Below are 23210 nucleotides of genomic sequence, written 5' to 3'. Positions count from 1 at the left end.
AATCATATCAGCTGGTATGCCTCTTCCCCTATAGCTCATCCAGTTTCCTACAGGTGAAAGTTTTGGCAATGGCACTGTTAGAACACCCCAGGGACTATCAACATTCCGCTTGTCACCATCTGGTTAGGCAGTGATCTAACACGAGAACCCCATCCTTGAGGCCTGTTTGCTGGGACCGTTACCTAAAGTTGGGTTCCTTGGAAGCAGAGCCTGAGATAAAGTCTCTTAAGTAAGTGATTTATTATGAGATTTTTTTCAGGAGAAGAAAGGAGAGGGAAGCAGGATCGTGTGGTGGGAAAAACCAAGCATGGATGTGGTCCCAGCTGGAAACTAGCTCCAGCTTGGTCTTGTGGGGCGTGCAGGAGCATGAATAGCACCACACATTGGTCCCACCTTGCGGCTGGGGGCCAGCCCCCAGGCCCAAGAGGTGTAAACTCCAGTCAGCATTGGCAGAAGGTGATACTTTGGGAAGGGGTGGCATCAGCAGCCAATCCTCACAGCAACTGGCAGATAAAAATTCTGCCCTCAAAGGGAATTTTCCAGGATACCAACAGCCTCCACTATGCCAGTGAACTGCTCTCATTTGTTTCTTCAATAGCAAACACTTCCTTGAATTTCCTCTCGAATTCTGCCTCCAGTCTGAGTCCCATTAGGCCAAAGTCATTGTACTGAAAAATAAATCATAAGGCAAAAATAACGATCCTCATTGTCAGTGTTATTAGACACCTTGCAATCAAGAAGGTTGAAGACCTTGTCTTAAACACCTAAGTTACATTAATTAGGTACGCTTAAATATTCATGCAGCTAAGAGTAACTGTTTTTTCCTAAAGGCACGATTATTTCTCATTAAGTAGACAGAAATGGGAAATCACTGACTACTTGGGACTTTGATTTATTTGGTTTGGGTTGTTTATTTTAGTGAGACTTAGAAAAGTCATCTATATTCTTTGCAACCATCAAAAAGCCCAGTCTAACTACAATCAACCATCTCCTTCCCCACCACTTCTAGTCCTCTCTGGCGACTCCTGTTAACTACACACTCCATTCACATGCAAAGGAATCTGAAATTGGGACTTCTAAGAGTTTACAGTGAGTTTATCTGGGGAGAGATAAGAAGGGCAACATAACTTTAAGATGCAATTTTTCCTTGGGTTTGGACCAGGCAGGACTCCACTGTTGTCTGTGGGCACCTGTCGCCTTGGAGCAGGGGAATGAGCTTTCAGGGGCCTGGGGTTCTGGTTGCAGAAACAGCTTCCGACTCACTTTTACCCTGCCATGGTGAGCTTATGTTTTGAATTGAAAAAGTCGCTCCCTTCCAGAACCCTTCCTTGTGCGGGCTTGTCGTAGAGTGAGGGAAATGTAAAATTTTCCAGGCACCAGAATATGAGGGCAGAGTGACTCAAAGGAAAAAAAATGAAATGAAAGCAGGGAGAGCCCCTTACCTTATAAGACACCCTGTGGTTCTGAAATATGAGGCGCATGTCCCGCACAAACCCCTCCACTTGGCGATAACCCTGTTTATTCAGCTTCTTCTTGATTTTGTCCAACCACATGGGTTCCTTTAGGTTTTGAGAAACCTCTCTAATCTGGTGAGAAAAAATGTCAATGGGAGAGTTACTGGCATAGTTCAATGTTCTCAAATCCAGCAGAGATACAAGGTACAGATAATGGTGGCTCGTGCTCTCCACCCCATGGGATTCAGCTCACAAATCCCTCCAGTGCATGTATAAAGGGCAGGGAACATCACAGTGGCCTATAATCATGGTTGATTGTTGTTACTTACATAATAATAATATGGAATCTTCGAAAAAAAGGAGCTCTCTGAATGGCAATAGACCTTCAAGAGGAGGAACTCACATTTCTGCAAAAGAAGAAGGCTGTGAACAAAAAGCAGTTTGGAGACATTAAGCCCATACACAAGCCCAGGCAGAGGCATGACTCACACCAGCGTTCTGGAAGTTTCCCCAAACATGTTTGGCTCTTGGAAACAGACATGTAATTGAGTTATTTTTTCCACAATCCAGTTCTGGTATGATTTCAGCATGATTGAGACATGGCTTGGATGAACAGACTCCCTCAGGGCACCCTTCCCTTCACCTTGTCTGTCGGACTTCTCACATGTCCGGAGTAAGGAGAAGGCTTGGGGTTGGCACCCAACTCACCAACTGCTCCTCAGGCTGCATCTGCCTCTCCAGGACCTCAGATTCCCTGTGACACTGCTGCCTTCCAATAGACTCTATCCTGCAGAAGGTGCAACTCCATGGGCTCCTGAGAGGTCGAGCATAAGTGAGCAAGGGCCAGGTCCCTGGAAACAGCCCCTGTTCCTATGGCTGCCACCATCTTCCTTTCGGGCATGGACGATGGACACAGCTGGGAGATGAAGGGGACACCTCCCAGAGTCTCTAAGACCCCACGTGGGGCCTGAGCCCATGACCCTCCTCCCATGGAGGGTGGCAACAGGGAGATCAGCGCATGCAGGGCGGTGTCAGGGTGAGTGGTGGGCTCTCCTTTCCCCAGCTGAGCTGCTGGGAGCACAAGGCGCCCTACCTGTCATACTCAAGTGTCAAAACTGGGCCATAACCCCTGGGGACCCATTGAGCCTGTGGTAAAATGCATGAAGCAGGTCATGTTTCCTGCCTTTTCTGAAAAAGCACAGAACACAAACAGCTGGTGTTCCCACCTCTGTGAACAGGGGCCCAGGCTGGAAAACTTCTTGAAACGACAGTAGCAGTATGAAGGCAAGGGACCCAGTCACCAGCCTCAGCATCCCAGCCTCAGCAAAGAACAGTATTCCATCGTGCTGCCAGTGTCTTTAAACAGCTCTGTGGATCATACTGTGGGACCCCGCGTGTCCAATCCTGTTCTTTCTCTGCCTGGACACATAGGTTCCTCCTATTGCAGGGGGCAGGCTTCCTAATTGGAGTGGGGGGACTTCATCTCACAAACCTCTCAGTTTCCACAGGTGGGATGTGACAGTCCTCATGAAAAGATCTCGAACAAGTATCACAGCAGAACAGCTGTCCTCCATCCCGGCACGTCTCACACACATCGGAGTTCCCCAGCTAGAAGGCAAAACAATGACCGCATCCCCGGTGAGACCCGAGCAGGCCACCGCTACAGGGATCTAGAATTCGCTGCCTTTGTGTGAACCTGCCTGGACACATCCATGCTTCTTCCTGAGGTAAGAAGGAGCAGCATGGAATGGAGACTTGAGGAGAAATCACCATCTGCAATGTTGCTCAGGAGGAGGGGCCTGTGTGTCATACCAGAAAAGTCCTCCCTATGAAACCAGAGATTCTAACACAGAAAGACTAGCAGCAAAACAAGAAGATGATTTTATAGGAATCTGAGTAATATTATTACCTTGCAGATAAAACAAGATCCTGAAAGAAAGTGTTAAATGCATTTGCCTATACCACAAGGGAGACATAGACTCACAGAAAGGCAAAATTTTGAGAATTTAATAAGATGGGATAAACCCCTTAATATGGAAAGTGATAAAAGATGAAAAGACACTCATTAACAATGATTTTGAGTCTTGTTTTGGGCTTTTAGGTGAAAATACTTGTGTTGGGTGAATTGGTTTCTGGCTACTATTCCTTTTGTTTTTAAGAATGACTATGTATGAGGAGGTGCTAGCCCCAACGAACGTCTAGCCAAATACTCCCATTCAGTGTTCCAGGGGATCCTCAAGGACACCTCCAACTGGACTTGAGACTGCTCTGGCATGGAGACATGGGGCCACTTTTCTTCTCATCCATGCCGAGACTCATAGATTACTATCATCAATCTCCAGGAAGTGATGACCCTCTGCCCAGAAGGACAAGGAAATAACAAATACAACCAATGTTTAAGAATCTCCCATATGTATACTTTTTAACAGATACATATGTTTGTTTCTTAGTCGAGTTGCACACTAAAATCATCCAGGCAGAGTATGTAAAATACTAATGTCCTGGTCCTAACACCAGAGATACTGAATCAATTGGTCTGGGTGGGCATAGCTACTGATATTTTTTTAATTCATAAAATGGGTAATTTTGTGTATTAGAATCATTTGGGACTTTTAAATGATCCTAATGTCCAAAACATAGCCTAGACTGATTAAATCAGAATTTCTTATAGAGTGGAATCCAGGCAATGTTATTTTTCAAAGGTCCTCAGGTGACTCAGTGTTGAGTCGACCCAAGTTGAGATTTAGCCTGGTTATTAGGCATGGGGATATTATAAGTCAATGTTGTATTGGCCCATAATATCTACCCCAGAAAGATTATGAAGAGGGTTGAGGGTCTACATCCATCCCAAACAAGCCACACAACACTGGATGCAAGGGCTGTTCAGATGATTGAAGACTCCCTCAGTTGGTCAAGGGTCAAAATCAGTGGATAAGATCTAAATCTTGTTGGGGACTGCTTTGAAGGTAACGTTTACACAAAACTATCTGACTACCCCTTCTCTGTTGGATGTCCTGTGTCTGTATTATGGCTTGATATCCTCTGTGAGTGCTGCCTCGTGGAGTCGTGCAAAAGTGACTCTGCGTCAAATGTCTATTTTGATGCAAGGAAAAGAATCAAAGTATGATTTAGCACAGAGAGTGCAGTCACCCATAATTTTGACAGACCTTATAGCTGGCAGCCTTGCAGGACCACCCTGTGATTGGCTACATGGTAATGGTTTCAGCCCTCACCAGCTTAGCACCCTGATGGCTCCCTCGAGACTGGATACATGGCCTCCAAAAAGGGCCCACTTGCCCTACATGAACTTCTCTGCAGGACTCACAATAGGGTCTACCCCTGGACTCCTCACCAGCTTGGCTGAGCCTGTTCCTTCTGGCGGATCTTAGCTCTGCCTGCACTTTGGAGTGTATGTTTGGGATTTTCCTTTCCTCCCCTATTGCCTTCTTTAAAATACTATTCTCCCAAATTTGCTCCTTGACCCTAATCTGCAGGCCAGCTCTGGCTATTACCACTTCAGGCCCTGGCTCTAGAGACCCCAGTGGTCTAGAATTCTGCCTCCCATACTCACTTTCAAGGGGAAATGAGGAAACAGGAAGGTTTCTCTGAACAAATAGAAAAAGATGTTTTCAGACAGAGACACCAGCTCCAGAACCACCTCCCTTGTGTGGGTGATGCATCTGCTGTTCTCTCTTCATCGCATACAGCGACACATTCCAACTGAGTGTGAGCAGACTTCAGGAAAAGACAGCAATGACACAGTGCACAGAGGGACAACGCCTGGATAATTCTGGGGTTAGAGGTGTAGTACTTACATAAGGGTCAATTAAGGTATTGTCGTGAGACTTTGGTATTCTCTGTTGAAAAGAGAGAAAGATTGAATGGCAATATTGAATACAACAGTTGCATCCATCCCTTATTTAAGAGCTATCTGTGGAGGAATTCAAGCCACAGTCTACCCATTATTTCATATCTGTTTTATGGACCTATATATCTACTTGGAGAATAAAAAGTACCAAAATACCACTGTTTGGCCCAGTGAAAGTTCAATTTCCTGGATTTCTGACCCAAGGTAGGCCTTTATGAAGTCATGCAGGGAGTCCGGCCCTGGTTTCCAAGGATGGAGTTGGAGAAACTCCACTGGTTCTCCTACTTTGGCCCTCAGGCATTTTTCTCTACATTAGAAAGTATCATCACACCAGGAGGAGGTGCAATGAGAGAATCAGGTGGAGAATTCATCGTCAACAGCCCCCAGTGACTACAGGACCCAGAGTCCTGGAATCATGGAAACATCCCAGAGAGAACTACACTGCCTTTTGCCGTCCTCTTAGAGCACAGCCTCAAAGACAAAATGTGCCCAAGATCCCCAGTGCTGCAGCTTTTCTTCTAAAATGTTACCTTCCTCTCTCCTCCCAAAAAGATGTCAGCTGGGTGACTGAAATCAGAGGTAATTGATTATCACTCACTAAACTTACAATGCTTTTGCATATTCAGTAGAATGACCTGGCCTCCTTCCCTCTGTAATGCAGCTTTTATCTCCAGCCCAGGGCAAAGTAGTCACAGACAGGTGTGATTGACGGGACAATGACCTGAGAAGTGGCCACGTCATTGCCTATCTCTCTGGGTGACCTAAAATCCCCCACCCCTCCCCAGGTTAGAATTTGAGGTTGAAACAATCTTTGAGGTCAGGAATATTGTTTCAATCAACTTTAATGGCCATTGGACATTTAGTATGGGCTTGATAAGTATATGTTGAATGAGTAAATAAATGAATATTGCTTAGCTTAGGAAAAGAGAATACTTGCTATCTCTTAAGAAATATTAGCATACAGTATACTGGAGGAATATATATTATTTTACAACACAGCAACTGTCACCAAAAGATATTAGTGGCCCTTGTCAGGAACCAATAAGCTATCATGTGGTATCAAGAATGATACTGAAGTTTCCAAAAGCCAAGGGGTTCCATCAGCAAAAGAGGTTCTGAGAGGCACAGAGGACCCAAAGGGGTACTAATGGATTGCAAGATCTGCCAATTTGAGGAGCTCATGGGGAGACACAAATATAGAGGCAGCTGAAATATGTTGCTGAAAAGTGTTACACCCATGGATTAAGGTAGATCCTGTTGATAAGAAGTTGCCAGCTCACAGGGGTAATCTATAATCTAACTGAGTAACTATTTTATCTTATTTTTTTAAATTTATTTTTATTTTTTAAGTAAGCTGTATGACCAACGTGGGGTTTGAACTCATGATCCTGAGATCAAGAGTAACATGCTCTACTGACTGAGCCAGCCAGGTACCCTAAACTGAGTAACTCTTGACATCTGGGAAATGATACAGATGCTGGTCTTTAAAATACTAAATAGATCAAATAATAGTTTCCCTTTAGGAAATCCAGTGGATGAAATGTCCCAAGGACTGAAAGTTCAAATGATCCAGAACATCAGATAATCACATTCCCAGTGGAAGATGAAGTCTCATTGACCAGGTAGGCATGGCCTATCTTAGAAGTCTATGAATGTCTTGGATGGCCATTCTTACTTCAGGTATGTAAGAATGACACTTCTCTCCTCCCCCTCTTTCTCAAGTTCTTGTTCATACTCAATCTTGGAAAGTCCATCACCTTGTCTTAAATCTACACTGCACATAACCTGTTTGTTTGTTGTCTGCATAGATTTCTTCCATAGAGGAAGAACTCATTTTCTCAGATAAAAAAGAGGTCTGTACAGCCTCTCTGATGTAGCCAAAAGGGTAGCATCAAAGTAAACAATTCCAGATCTGCCTCTCCCATATGATACATCGATCTCCCAAGAACTTCCTTCCCAGCAGCACCATCCTCAAGAAGGGTAAATAATTTCCCCTGGGGAAAAAAAAAAGTCTGTGTGTACATTTAAATGGGGATGAAATGGATCAGAAAAGAAAATATGCCTTTTGTTTCCTATCTCATGAAATGATATGGTTTTATATATGTCCTAGAATGGACTATCTGCTTGAACAGGGTCATCTGAATCACTTAATGAAATCACCATTAGACTTCATTAAAGTTATACAATAGTAAGGTTGATTTAAAAAATCTGGATTTGAGTTGGAGATGACCCTATATCACCTTATTTTTTTCTAAGATTTACTTATTCATTTAAGAGACAGAGAGAAAGGCAGGGAGAGACAAGCAGACTACCTGCTGAGTGGGGAGCCCAACAAGGGGCTCGATCCCAGGACCCTGAGATCGTGACCTGAACTGAAATCAAGACTCAGATGCTTAACTGGCTGAGATACCCAGGTGCCCCGACCCTATCTTATTATGAAAATTTTTTTGTTTTGCTTAATCATGTTTGCTTTTACAACTTTGATACCCTTACAACATCTGCATCTACAGTTAAAGCATATATATGAGGTTTGTTTTGATGGCTCCTTATCATCTCCACCTCAGATGATTTACCATTCAAAGAAGACCTTGCCTTTTATACAGCATATCATTCAAAGTAGCAACTCTGAAGTCACATGCCCAAAAAAAAGGGGAAGGGAGTGTTGAAGGAAGCTTAATTATAATTACCCAACTGAGAACTATAAAAAGTTGTACATATGACATCAGTTATGTGATGAGAACTTATAAAAAGTGACATAATAATCACCTTTCTTTTCCTGAAATATTTTCTTGGAGGATTATGTAGAAGTCCTTTCTGAAAGATAAAAAGATCCAAGTTTGTGGCTAGCCTATGTTTTTATTCTGTAAGTCTGGCATTTCCATCCTCCTCCCACATATTTCTACCTGGGTGTCCCACTGTCAGATCAAAGCCAGGGTGGCTAAGTGAGAAAACATCTCCCTCTCCTCACCCGTACTTCTAGAATTCAATCAGTGGTAGAATTTCAAGCATTGGAAAATCATCTTTAGAACTTTTTTCTTTTCTCTTGTCTTTTTTCCTAAATTTTAAGAAGTTTTCCTTCATAATCTCTTTGACACCTCCCACTTCCTTTCCCTTTCTGCCAATGCCACTCATGCTGAGTCCATACACCAGGGCTATTCAATCAACACACACTTATCCCATGCATACTGAGTATCAGACATTCTGGACAGTCTTGGGCACACAAAGATGGACAAACCCTAGAGCTATTTAGAAAGAAAAAGAGAATGCATGGAAGGGTAAGTATAAAACAGTATAAAAAGGGTCTTAGTAGTGGGATCATGGAGCCCAGGGAAGGGAGGACCAGCCCAGGTCATTCAGGGAATATTCAGAGAAGGGAGACATTTGACATGAGCATTGCAAGTTGAGTATAGGTATCTTTGGGCTGAAAGACACTAAAATCATTTCAAGACCCCACGGTTGTCTAAAATATTGTTTTAAATATGTCACTGCCCACCTCAGAAGACTTCACTCATTTTTCATTGTCTATGAGTTTAAACTCCTTAGGCTGATATTAAATCCCTCCACAAACAACCCCAATCGATGGATCACCTCTTATCACCCACAACCAGTCTATCCCAACCCACAGAGCTACTTTAGTTGTGGTTCTGGTTTTTATGCCGTTCTTTCTCTGGAGTGTCCTCTTTCCATTTGTTTGACTGTAGACTGTCTTCTTTCAGTGCATGAAGTTGTCTGCATGCACCGGTATCACAATGACCTTTCCCTCCTCCAACCTCCGGCCTTCAACCAGACAGAGCCCCTTTTACAACATTAATGTGCAACATCTTAGGGAGGTTATGAATGCAGGGCATCTCTTCCTGGGCCAGCAGATAAACTTAGGGGCATCAGGTTTTTCACTATAACTCAACAAAAATTTGGTGAGCAAATAATGACTGTACAACAAAGAAAGTCACATCTGCTCCAGTCCTTGGAATACCTCTATCAGCCATCGTAGGGGCCTCCCACCACAGCGCACACTCAGCTTCCAGTTCTTTGATCTTGCGAGGCCTCCTTTGACTTCAAATTCCCTGGGGGTGAACCATTTTCCATCCTCATTCCGTATACACCTCACCAAAGCTCCTGTAAGACCAGGGTAAGTTCAGCCTGAGCCCTCTTTGTCTTCAGAACTCAGATGACGGGCTCCACCACAAGGCATCTGGAGCCACCCAATTTGGGCTCAGATTTATAGCAGGAGAGTCTAGCCTCCGTTTTCAGCCTTTGGAATCCCCAGATCTAACCTTTAAGTCCCCTCAAAGGAGATTTCCTGCCTTGGGGCAACATTTCTTTAAAACTTTGTGCAATAAAAGAGTGATAATTACCATCAAAATCAACCTTTTCAAAGTATTTCAAAATCATCTACAAAGGAAAATCAAGTGAACCTGAAGAGTGAGAAGATCTCAATTTGCTGGGGACAGAGAACAGGCCAGAGTCTCCAAAGGCTCTTGGGGCAACGTGAAGGTAGAACCTCAGGTTGAGACTGAGCTTAGAATGTTATCACCCAACATCCGGAGCCTTTATTACATTTTTTATCCAATGTAATGGCATTATTAAGCAGAGCTTTTCCCATCCCTGAAATCATAGATAGCTGATATTAAAAATAATTGTGAAATGTTACCCAGTGGAAAATTAAGCTATGCATAAAAGATAATCACATGCTAAACAGCATTTCTCAGTCATTGGAGAAATGCAAATCAAAAATATAATGAGATACCACTTCATATCCACTAGGATGGTCATAATTAAGAAATCAGACAACAACAAGTATTGACAAGGACGTAGAAAAATTAGGGCCCCCAGATGTTGCTGGTGGGAATATGAAATAGTGCAGCCACTGTGGAAAACATTTTGGTGCTTTCTCAGTAAGTTAAATATAGATTTCCCATATGAACCAGCAGTTCCACTCCTGGGTATATAACCAAAAGAACTGAAAACATTTGTTCACACAAAAACTCATACATGAATATTCAAAACAGCAGTATTCATAATAGCCAAAGAGTAGAAACAACCCAAACTGATGGACGAATGATATATATGGTGTATTCACACCATGAAATATATTATTTGGCAAAAAAAAAAAAAATGCAGCACCAATACATGCTATTACACGGATGAACCTTGAAAACATCATGCTAAGTGAAAGAGCCCACTCATAAAAAGACACATATTATATAATTTCATTTATACGAAACACCTAGAATAGGCCAATTTATGAAGCAGAAAATAGATTAGTGGTTCCTTAGGGCTGGGCGCTGGGATGAACTGGGAATGCGTACTGACTGCAAATAGGCATGGCATTTGCTTTAGTGGGGGACAGACACAAATGTTCTAAGATTAGATTATGGTGATAGCTGAACAATCCTGGGAAAATGCAAACAAAATTCAAAATTGAATTGTACACTCTGAGGGTTGAACGTTATGATATGTGATTATATCTCGGTTAAGCTGTTGAAGTATTTTCCGTCGATTATGTAAATTAATTCCTCACAGCTCTACTGTGAGGCAGGTTTTTAATTACTATCCCCTTTTTAAATGAGAAACTTTAAGCTCAGAAAGGTCCCACTGTCTAATCAGATGAATCAGTCCCTCTTGGCAGAACTGCGGCTGGGGTTCAGGCTCTCCAATTCTAAATTCTGTGGTCTTCTCACCACATCCGGCACCCTGCCCTGGTGGTAATCACCCAGAAGGGAGGCAGGATATGAAGGTGGAGGCTGAGGGCCTCTTCTTTTTTATTTCTGATTCACTTCTCTTTGTTTCCTTGGGCATTGTGGGACTGATCACCTATTAGGTATAATTTCTGAAAGTGTAAAAATATCATCTTAGAGAGCCCTTCCTCCCTCCCTCAATTCTTTGAATGTTGTAATTCACATAGGTAAGTCCATAATGCAAATCAGGTAGACTATGGAACCCACCTCGTTTCAGTCTCTTCTTATATAACATCCCCTTCACCTTACCACAGGTCACAGGAAGTATTTGAGAGTGAAAATTCACACTATCATCTCTGTGCTTTCTTGACCCTGAAAGAGAAGATTTCCTCATTCCGTCTCATTTTGCAAATGCACAGGCACCTCTCCAGTGTTCTGGATTTTGTTCTTATAAAATATAGAGGTGCTTAGGGAAGTCCATTCTACCAATCTCTAGCGTCAAAGGCTTTCTTCCATGTGACATTTGTGATACATAACTACAGAATGGCTACCTCTATCTTACCCTCCAAATCCCACACAAACCAGAATGCTTTTACAGAGAAATCAGGCTTCAATAAAACTGCCTTACTCCCAATCTAGTCAGCCTTGCTGGTTCTTATATGACAATGAAACACACAACAGCTGCCGTGTTTTGAAGGGAGCTCTCCAACCACACTATTTCACTGCAGTTAGGCAGCTGGAGACTGTACTTATGTCTCCCTAATTGAGATCTAACTGACTGAGCAGAGAGAGGGGAATGAATGACAGGGTAAACTAATGGAGATGATGTCTGCCTTCTATTCTTGTTCTCGGCTTTGCTTCATTTCTCCCTTACATCAGCTTTCTCCATAGCTAAAAGAGGAGCTCACAGAACTCTAGAATAATCTTCACACTGCATGAGGAGAGGCGGCTGGAGACCTGACTCCACAGAAATAGGGATGAAAGGTCTTCAAATGAACTAACTCAAGGAGGTGTAGCTGATACTGCCCTTCCAGCTGACGTTTAGAGACATGATAGGAGGAGGGAGTGTCCATGGTCCAATGTTGAGCTGGGTAGACTATCAGAACTATGATGGACTGAAAATGATTGGCTTAATTTGCTCTCTTGCTCTGTGATCAAGTGACAGGTCCAAGCCCACACAATCAAAAGTAGAGAAAGACAAAGACTACTGACCACCACTCCGGGCTACCTGCGGTGTGCAACCTGTGACTCTGTGTAGCAAAAGGAGGATCAACTAAATAATGTGGGTTATATGGCAACGGACAATTTCCAGCTCAAAATTTATCAGTTCTGTGAAAACAGCATCACTACAGTGGCCCTTGGACCCACAAGGTCTGGTCACCAAGTTACTTGTTTGTGGGATTATCTTGTTTCTTTCCCTGATGTGTTTTGAAAATGACCCAAATTATATACATCCCTCAACAGTTAGTTAGGCTATAAAGCAATTAGGGAAATGGGTTTATTACTAAAATCAGAGAAAACAGGAAAGCACAGGAAATTAGCTGTTTAGTTCTTGAAAGTTATTCCCCTTTTCTTCTTTACCTCTTGACCGGAATCTTTTCCGTGGGGCTCTATCACTGTGAGTTAAGTAAGTAAGGGGTCTGCCTCTCTTTTTCCCTGAGAAAATAGAAAAATATAATCACAATCACAGACATGCAGTTGCATTGCATGTATTAGTGCTTTCCAAAATCTCCATTTAAATATAACTTCCCAAAAGCCTGTCTAATGGACGAAGAAAAATATATAATCCCTAGTCTTAAAATACCAAGAATTAGATAGCTTATCTTAGGTTTATCTTATATTTTATTTTTCATATCCTACATTAATAAAATAAACAAATGAAATCAGCATTCCACATATATCTCAAGTAGCCATGTGTTAAGAGCTTAATAGATGCCTATTGTACATCTACTAATTTAATCCTTCCAACAAACATAGGAGATCAAGATGATGATTACTGCCATTACAGAAACTAAAATATTCAGAGAAAATTGAGACAAAAACTACAAAGTTAAGTGAAAGCATTTCAGGTTTCTTCTTGTGGAGAAACAGAAATAAATGGATGCTCTGTGAGGGGAAATCCTAGGGCAGGTTTCACAGGGGACACACATTCCACACACCTTGAAGGAAGTCATTTATACATTTGTGCTGAAAGTGATAATACATGTGACCAAGGGCTTTGTCTACCTGGGTTTGGACAAAGACATTAGAATCTAAGAAACTAACCAGAAGAAGGCGAACTAAGAAGATTGGGTAGAATTGAGTCTTCCAAAATCTTAATTTCAAATAGTTATTAAGGATTGACTTGGTAGATGTTGCAGCGGAGAATGTTCTTCCTTTTGCAAGTTTTGGCTATGGATATGCATCTCAGTGTTTGCTGTCATTCAAATATGATTTAGTTTCTAAGGCAGGGAGACAAATTCATTTTCTTCTTTCTGTGTTCAATGCCCCACTATCTGGTGGTACTGAGTGGGGCTATGTAGACCCCATACGGAAATGTTTTCCAGACTACCCAGTCCTAAGGGCTGTAAACTGTAAGCAGATTTATGAGCATATTAGACCAGCAAAGCAAAAAGAATCTTTCTTTCAGTTAAACCCAAAGTGGACCGATTGCTTGGTAAATGGTCCCACTTTCTGGACTTTATCCTACATAATTACTGAGAGAGTTTTCATCTCTTCAAGACCAAAATGGCCCCGTGGACAAATATTGATAATTAGACTTTATCACAACATCAAACAAATTACAGACTTGCAAGTCATTACGCTGTTATAATTTAACCAAGATAAAAGCAGCTTAAATGAGGGGTCTACAAAGATTGATAAATTTCTATAAGAAAGTAAAAGACTTGGGTATTACCAGCAATGGGCTAAGGAGAACTACCAAAAAGGTGGAAATATGGTTTTCAAAAAGGCAGATTAATCTTTTTGCCCCTTCTTGGTTTCTCCCTCTAGAAAGTGGGGTCACCAGGCAATAGAAGGTCATCCACCCAGGTACGGTCCTCTAAGGGGCCCTCCTCACCTCTTCTCCCCCCAAGATGCCAAAATGGTTATGGACTCTCTCTGGTGCTCTCTCTCATTCCTCTTCTGAAGGTCTATCTCATAGCCCCATGAGAAGAGATCCAGACATCTTACTCTTGCCTTTACTATATCCCAGTCAGGCTTGGCACTAAAGTTCTAATCCCAGCCTTGAACAATCCAATAAATAGAGAGTTCTTTTTTGGTCTCTATCTGTCCCTCTCTCTGGTTACATCCTTCCTGGGACTGGTGGCTATGTCAAACCTGTTAGGCCTAATACTTTTAGGGAGAAAAAGGAAATACATTGAAGTCCATTCTAGCCTGTGGCGTTTTTGGTATAAGGAGACTTGGAGCTTAAATCCAGCTAATTCATAATACAGCACTATTGTGTTTTACTTTGAAAACAGAGTGACTAAGCAAGACAGGATCTAACTAACTTTTGTGTCCCCAGGTTGTAATACCCATTTAATAACACTAAATCCCCCACCATGAACTCTAACATGGCAGTCAGAATATAATGCAAGTTTATTTTTAAAAAATTGTCTGGCTTGGTATTAATCTCTAACAGTAAGTGTGACAGAATTTTAAATTCTTTCCTGTTTTTCCAAAATTTTAGTAAAAGTCTCAATAGTTGGGAACAATTTACTAAGTGCCAAGGAGGGTAACCAACTGTCCCAGGCCACCCAGGACTAAGGGGTATCCCAGATGCAGGAGTTTCAGCGGCAAAACTGGGAATGTCCTGTCAAGCGATCCACATCATAAGGCAATGGCGCCAACCCACTTGTGTGACACTACGAAGCATCAGTGGAACAAGTTTTGCCAGCTCTAGCTCTTCGCTCACATCCATGCAATAGAAGAAGGGCTACATTTCTCTGCAAAGAAGTCAAGCAGTGGTGCCAGAGCATACTGTGGAGTTGATGAAAGAATCTCATGGAGGAAAGAGCTAGCGATTGTGTAGCCTGCATTCCCAAGGTTGTCTCTGAGCTACACCTGTCAAGGGACACACTTCCCTATTCTTATCTCTCTTCTCTCATCCACCACCCCCCCAAATCTTGGAGGGGCCCAAACCAGTAGCTCTTGAGTGTGGGTGGAGCCAAGAGAGAATGTGAGAAGAATCTGACCATGCCACATCCCCACTGAGGGTGGCCCAGACAGAGGTTTGCTTAGGTTGAAGGAGGGGAGGTGCTTTGAAATGGAGAAAATATTGAAGTTTTCATACTAGTCCAGAAAGGACTCTCATCTACTGGAGAGAGACTTAAACCTTTGCGACAAGGGAAGAGGAAAACCATCAGGCTTGCCCAAAACAGGAAAAACTCATCCAGAAGGTAGATTTGAAAGGGCAGTGAAAAAATGAACTTGTTTTCTACTTGTAATTTACCAAGTCTGGCCATTTTAATAAACCAATGATGCAAGGTAAAGAAATTTCCACAAAAAAGCAGATAAAACTCAGGAAAAGGATTTTAGGTCCCGGGCAGATAAAAACTATGATATAAATGCAAACAATTTATAACCCGGGCTCCAAATGGGTTTGCTTTCTAGATTTTGCAGTTCTTAAATTGACTGGTAACTTTGGCTAGTAAAAAACTGAGGAAGATCTACGTTCCTCAAAACCTTAGCAAAATTTGTATTGACCCACGGGGCCAAGTAGAAGCGGCGCAAACTTTATCTTACCCCTGATCTTGGCACGTTCTTGCAGATGCATTTTCCCCTTTCTCCCACCGGAGACCGACTGACCAGCGATATTGCTTCTGTCTGGGGATAAGCAGGGAAGATACAGAGTTGGACAAAACAGCAGTTCACATGAGAGACCAAAAGCAAGTGAGTGAACACCAGATTCAATTCTGAATCCCCTTTCCCTATTCACTCAGCCAAGAAAGCACGTTAATGGTAAGGGATCTCAAACAGGCGTCTAGAGCTATACTTTTAGAAGGGGAGACTTTAAATTATGTACAAGATTTCATTGTACTTTGGAGAGTACAAAATGGTTTAGAGTTTAACCACGTACACAAAGACCTAAATGAAAATGATATAATGATCAAATCCAAATATCTGGTATTTTGAAAATAAGCATTCCAAAAATGGATGCTACCACTTTTTTTTTCTTTCCAAACAAAATTGTGCACATTCACCAACAGAGCAGCCATGTAAATTCACAAGAACATAAGATATATAGATTGGTGAAAATTAATAATTTTAATTGGACTCTAAAATCTAATTATATGAATCTGTTTCAAAATTGGCAATCACATGGAAAATTAGGTCTAGCTCTCATTGTCTAGAAGGAAGGAGTTTTTTAAACCACTACTGAGGGACGCCTGGGTGGCTCAGTTGATTAAGTGTCGGACTCTTGATCTCAGCTCAAGTCTTAATCTCAAGGTCATGAGTTCAAGCCCATGCTGGGCCCGGAGTCTACTTAAAAAAAAAAAAAAAGAAGTAAACCACTACTGAAATAAACAAGATTTCAGAGGTCCAACTAGAAGCAATACATATATATTACTGGAAATTTAGAAAATAAAAATTATATGAAATATCACCATTCTAGAGAGAGCCATAATTAACTTGTTCAAAAATATTCCCCGAGGCTTTTGTCTCTGTATATTTTACTATTTAAACAATACCTTTTCATTGCAAAATTTGAACATGTTTAATATAATTTTCCATGTAAACATACTCTTAAAAAACACAAATAACAATATAAATATCACCTATATTCCAATGACCATATATAAACTGCTGCATATATTTTTATTGATGAATATCTATTGATTTTTCCATATATGTATATCTGTGTCTATATATAGATAGATAAATACATAAAAATAAAAATTTATAAATATCTAAAAATACATTTGTACAACTACATGTTTTTCATTTTTTACCACGTGCACACGTGCACACCCACCTACACATACAGGCTGCTTTTTGCATTTGGCTTTCTCTGGACCATCTTACCAAATTAATACAAATTTCTTGACCCAGCAGAGAAGCCATACATTGAGGATGGCAGTGTCTCCCCAGATCAATTAGCTCTGGGTGATTCCGTGTTGAGAACCTAGCCATTTTGTGCAAGCCACTGTGTTTTCAGGCCTCTTTGTTACAGCGTCTTAGTTTATGCCCTCGTGGCACAGCCTCTAGGAAGGGGTCAGGTCCCTCAGGAGCCCTCAGGGCTTCAGGGGGACAGTAAGCAGGTCCTTACACTCAAGTGCTTACCTTTTTTTTTTTTTTAAGATTTTATTTATTTGAGAGAGAGAGAGCACGAAAGGGAAGAGAGTCAGAGGGAGAAGCAGACCCCCCGCTGAGCAGGGAGCCCGATGCGGGACTCGATCCCGGGACTCCAGGAACATGACCTGAGCCGAAGGCAGTCTTTTAACCAACTGAGTCACCCAGCCGCCCCGTGCTTACCTTTTTGATGTATGTTTCCCTGACATCTCCTTTTAATTCTTGTCCAGGCATGGCCTTTCTTTTTTCCTTCAAACAAAAGAAAATAAACTTAACCATTCAGAGCTATAAACATAATTCTCAAAGCCATACATATTAGTAATTTCAAATACTTTTTCAGGCCACAAGAACAGGACAAAATTCTTAAATACCACTGCACGCAGTGTGTGGCTGATTGCAGAGTTATGCTTTACTCCACATGGACTGGGGAGACTACAGGAGACAATTTTCCTTTGAAAATCAAAAAACAAAAACAAAAAACCCACTAAAATTGGAAAATGAACAGGAGTTTTATTTTGGTGTCTTAACCTGAATGACCATTGTTGAGGGCATATGTAAATATGTTTCCTCTTCAAGTGTCTTCCAGTACGTTCAAATGTGCCATGAGGAGGCATACTCCTCATAGTGGGATAGCATCATGGATAATATGCCATGCTGGAGGTCGGGAGGCACTCTCAGCTTTGATGCAGAGACTTAAAACAATCTCTATACTTGTAGTTGGGACACAAATCCTCCCACTTCTGTGCCATCTAGTGCCCAGAGTTCCTGGACTGTCCAGGACTGTCCCCCCACCCCAACTGAAACCACAGCAGGTTATATGTTGTGCATGATATGAACACACAGGAGTGTGAGAAGACCACTGGCACTGGGTAAATAGAGATCTTATCTTGTCACTGTTGTGAAATAAAAATAGCCAGCTGCTAGATTTTTACCACCAAGAGTGAAGACCCAATCCATGGAAGGAGGCCTTATGACTCCCACTTGAGATTCCCATCCCATTTGGAGGTGGGTCAACTCAGACTCCAGGACTTACAAGGCAGGAAGGGCCTACAAATAAAAAGCCTTGCTCATCAAATGAAAATGGTTATGTTCAAGAATTCTGGGATTTTGCCCCATCGGCACCTCGGCTTTCCATGACCCTTCCCAGCCCTATGTAGGGGCTATGGCTATGTGCCAGGCTCATGACTCCTCCCAGAAACAGACCTGTTTGTCTCTCAGTGGGGAGAGCCACATCACAAGGGACTTTGTCCCTGACTGCTCCCAGGACACTGATCAGGCCTTGAGCCCCTCTGGGGGCTATGGGTGGTGCCTCAACACCATCCACACTTCAGCTAACAGACCAGCTGACTCTGGCCACACCACTGTGGCCCTAGAAACTCATATGTGTCAGGAGCATGACTGAACCACTAATAGTGTGACAATGGTGTGCCCTTTATCAAAAAAACTACGTCCAATGCACTGATTGTCTGACTCTATGTCCCTCATCTCCTCCTGTCCACCCAACTCTGGAAGGCTCCTTCGTCACTGAAGGCAGCTGTCCCCAGAAAGGGATTAGCTCCTTCCTGCCTCATGATCAGGATAAAAAGTGGTGGGGGATTAATTGTGTTAGACAGACAAGTTCTGGAAATTCAGGATTCTGTTCTGCTGCTCTTGGAGATGATGCCTCATTGCTTCCCCTACCAGTCTGGAGGGCAGAGCCTTCAGAGAGCATAGGGGATTCAGATTTAATTCTGATCTGATTACATTTTATGAAAATGCCTTTGCCCCACTTATATCTGACCCTCTGGACAAAATGTCTGAGTGGGAATAGGAGATCATTTGGAAAGGAGATGAAGTTACAGCCACCGAAACAATACACACAGATTTTGTGGCAGTAAAGGAAGAGCAAAAATCCAGACATCTGAGAAGGGAACCCGTAAAGCCTAGCTGGTACGGTGAAGGGAAAGCATTAATGATATCTGCCGTGCAGAACTGCCCTGAATCCTACCTCCAGGGAGAAACCACCCCGGTACCTATCTCTTACCACAGACATGGTGAGTCTACCATTCTGCATCAGACATGAGGAAACAGGGATAGGCTCCAGGGTCTGCACATCCTAGGCAAGATTCCTCTGGACATCATCCCTACGCCCCCACTCTCAGTCCCTGGTTGGGGTGGGGGAGGCGGGGGAGGCAGATGCCACTTGGTTGTTGTCATGGCCAAAGAGGGCAGATTGGAATGGACTCTCCTCAGGAAGTGCCCCCCCAAATCAAGGACTAGATGCAATGAATGAAAGTGGGAGCTCTGAGAGGCCCACGTCGGAGGCACCATCCATCTTCCCCTGCTTGATGCACGTTCCATTAGGGGACCTCAGCCACTGTAAATGCTTCCCTTTCCGGGCCACCATGTGTGCCCTTGGAATTGCACTTGTTGTGTAAAAGCCAGGCACTCACTTGCCTCCTTATGCAAACATGGTAAATTATAGCTTAGGGCGGTCATTAGAGACCTACATCATTTATGTTTTATGAAATTTGTTAAATACTGCATGTAACAAATTGAATGGATTTGGTCCTAGCTCACACTGGTCAAATTAATCAAAATGGATGATGGAGTGGTGTCTTCATGGAGAAATTTGCCAGAATCTGCTGCGTGAGGTGAATTTGTTGGGAGGCAATTTTCCTTGGCATTTCCACATGCCTCAAACTATCTGCAGGGATGTTTGAATAACAAGCACCCTTGGAAGCCAGAGATAATGTAACCCTCTAGGTCAGAGAGGGATTTGTTTACTGAACTATACAAAATAGAGAACATCTCCCTCCTCTCCCCAGAGGAGATTTGCTTAAGTGCCAGCTAATAAGATAATGTCTCCCTCAGGGGTAAGGTTTGAGCAGCTTTGCCAGCAGCAACCTTTTGGACCAAGGTTTATGAAGCGTGGTACTCCTCAGCTTGAGCACAGCCTGTGTGTGCCACCTCACCCCCAACATGGGTTTCTGGGGAAAAGAACTAATGCACCTATCCCGTATCCCAGACATTCCATTCCTAGGTATTTATACAAGGGATCTGAAGGCATGAGTCCACAGAACGGCTTCTACAAGAATGTTCACTGCAGCTTTTTCATATTAGCAAAAAACAGGAAACACTTGCGGTGTGTGCCAATAGGAGAATATATACGCAAAATCTGGTATATTCATATAATGTGTGATACTTTGCAACTGAAAACAAACAAAATGCTGATATATTCAACAATGTGAATAAATCTGAAAAATATTATGCTGAGTTCAAGAAACCTTACACCAAATGAGAACATGCTCAAAAACCTCACTTATTTAAAATTTTAAAACAAGCCAAACTAACTTGCCAAGAAAACACAGAAAAGTGGTTCTGTCTTATGAGTGACAGGTAAGGATATACCAAAGGGCATAAAGGTTCTTTGCAGGGGGATGGTCATGTTCTGTATCTTGATAAGGATTTGGATTATACAGGGGAATGCATTTATCAGAAGTCATCAGATGATACACTTAGTATTTGTGCATTTTATTATAAAGGTTATCTCAAAAGAAAAAGAAAAGAACTAAAAACAAATAATGAATTCTAGTTAATGAAATGGAGGTTGAAGTATGTGGGGGGAAGTGTACTGATGTCTGCAACTTTGAGATGTTTCATACCTGAAGATGGGTTAGTGAAGTGGATGAACAGACAAATGGATATATGGTTGGAAACGTGATAAAGTAAGAATGGTATAATGTTAATTATGAATCTACATGAAAGTATCTTGGTGTTTACATAAAATTCTCCCAAGTTTTCTGTACCTAAACTTTCCATGATTCAATCATGGCAAAAAGAGCTTTGGAAAGAAAAGAAAGATTATTTACCAAGAAATGACACAATAAAAGAAGAATTTTCATCCACCACACAATAATTTGAGAAGACAGTACAGTAATCACGTTACTGTCCTGAGGAGGAATAAATGTCAACTTAGAATTTCTAATCTTGCAAAAAAATTCTGTCAAGGCAAATTTGCAAATATAACACTTGGAGAGTCTGCCACTTAGAGACCACGCACTAAAAGAACCAAAAGGATTAAATCGGCTGTGGCGCCTGGGTGGTTCAGTTGGTTGGGCGACGGCCTTCGGCTCAGGTCGTGGTCCTGGAGTCCCGGGATCGAGTCCCGCATCAGGCTCCCTGCTCAGCGGGGAGTCTGCTTCTCCCTCTGACCCTCTCCCCTCTCATGTTCTCTCTCACTCTCTCTCTCAAATAAATAAATAAAATCTAAAAAAAAAAAAAAGAATTAAATCAGCTGAACCAAAAAAAGAGCTCTTTCCCATCTTGCAAGATGGCAGGTGATTAAGTGGAGACGCTGGAAACAAAGGAGAAGAAACTGGAAGCCAAGAAGGCTAATGCTAGTGGCAAGGTTAAGAAGGTTAACTGAACATAATAAAAAAATTAAAAAAAAAAAAGAAGGGGAAGCTCAAGGCTAAAACACCAAAGGTATTTAAAGTAAAACCACAGAATAAGGAAGAATTGGCAAATACACAATCACGTGGGAGAACTGAACACATCTCTGTGCAAACCCAGAAGACTCTAATTTAGAAGATTGAGACAACAAAGTTGTGCTTGATAAAGATGTGTATGGGGAGAAGCTAGAGCCCAATGTACACTATTTTAAAGTGGCATAGAACATTTACAAATATTGACCACACATTAGTGTGCAAAGGAACTTTCACCAAATTTTAAAGAACTGGTGAGGTCAGTTGTTCAGACTGTGTTCCAGATATGCATCTTCCATTCCTATTTAACTAATAGAATACCTGCACTATTGAAGCTGTCAATGTGTCTGCACAAAACACCCTAGTTCATAACCTCCCTTTCAAACTCTCATGGCTACCAGCTTAAGATCTGATCAGTAAGGTAAGAGCAGGATATTGTTGTGGGAGGAGGGGAACTCTAGGAAAGCTTCTCACAAAAGAGATAGACCGCTGGAGGAAGGTATTTTTTGCTCTTCACCCTTTTTCCCTCTGTTGGCCTAACACATTGACACACAGCTGGAGCTCAGGAAGCACTTTGGACAATGGCATGATCTTTTTTTTTTTATTTTTAAAGATTTATTTATTTATTTATTTGAGAGAGAGAGAGAGAGAGAGAGAGAGAGAGAGCTGGGGGAAGGGCAGAGGGAGAGGGACAAGCAGACTCCCTGCTAAGCAGGGAGCCCGATATGGGGTTGGTGTTCGATCCCAGGACTCTGAGATCATGACCTGAGCTGCAGGCAGACGCTTAACTGACTGAGCCACCCAGGCGCCCCTGGACAATGACATGATCTTGACAGTGACTGAATTGAAAGACAGAAGAAGCTCCAAAGTGAAGGGCCTAAAGTAATCAAAACAAATTTGAAAAAGAAAAACAAAATGAGAGGTCTTAAACTACCAGATTTCAGCACTTATTACAAAGCTATTGTAATGGAGATGGTGTAGTATTGGCATAAAGATAAGACATACAGGTAAATAGAAAAGAAAGTCCAAAAATACAGCTAAACACATATGGGCAACTGACTAACAACAAGGATGTCAAGGTAATTGACTCATTAATTCAATGCACAAATGGTCTGGAACCACTGGATATCTGAATGCCAAAAAAAAGAGGAAAGAGAAAAAGAAAAAAAGAAAGAAAGAAAGAAAGAAAGAAAGAAAGAAAGAAAGAAAGAAAGAAAGAAAGAAAGAAAGGAAGGAAGGAAGGAAGGAAGGAAGGAAGGAAGGAAGGAAGGAAGGAAGGAAGGAAGGAAGGAAGGAAGGAAGGAAAGAAGGAAGAAAGAATCCTTACCTCATACCATATGCAAAAATTAACTCAAACTGGATCACAGATCTAAATGTAAGAGCTAAAAACCATCAAAGTCTTGAAGAAAATATGGTATCTTGAGCAAAGATTTCTTAAATAGAACTGAAAAGTCACAGATTATAAAAAATA

The 23210-nt window shown here is 42.0% G+C and overlaps 1 protein-coding gene across 11 annotated transcripts in view; it reads right to left on the bottom strand.

Annotated features, from left to right (window-relative positions):
* Positions 1-225: 225 nt before the first annotated feature.
* SP140 (SP140 nuclear body protein) overlaps positions 226-23210 on the bottom strand; it is a 61648-nt gene continuing 38663 nt past the window's right edge. For 9 of the 11 annotated variants that reach the window (XM_027589253.2, XM_027589256.2, XM_027589248.2 and 6 more), the window contains 12 exons: positions 17457-17522; positions 15726-15806; positions 12582-12656; positions 11268-11372; positions 9296-9438; positions 8089-8136; positions 5270-5311; positions 2947-3062; positions 2163-2268; positions 1784-1861; positions 1443-1586; positions 226-668 (listed from right to left, as the gene is read on the bottom strand). In XM_027589253.2, coding sequence (XP_027445054.1) covers positions 561-668; positions 1443-1586; positions 1784-1861; positions 2163-2268; positions 2947-3062; positions 5270-5311; positions 8089-8136; positions 9296-9438; positions 11268-11372; positions 12582-12656; positions 15726-15806; positions 17457-17522 — 1112 coding nt within the window. In that variant the 3' untranslated portion in view covers positions 226-560. The remainder of the gene's footprint in view (positions 669-1442; positions 1587-1783; positions 1862-2162; positions 2269-2946; positions 3063-5269; positions 5312-8088; positions 8137-9295; positions 9439-11267; positions 11373-12581; positions 12657-15725; positions 15807-17456; positions 17523-23210) is intronic. The other 2 variants (XM_027589254.2, XM_027589257.2) reach the window with 2 other exon arrangements.

This window comes from Zalophus californianus, chromosome 3, assembly GCF_009762305.2.
Source record: "Zalophus californianus isolate mZalCal1 chromosome 3, mZalCal1.pri.v2, whole genome shotgun sequence".
Taxonomy (NCBI): Eukaryota; Metazoa; Chordata; class Mammalia; order Carnivora; family Otariidae; genus Zalophus; species Zalophus californianus.
This window is presented reverse-complemented; position numbering and strand designations above follow the sequence as displayed.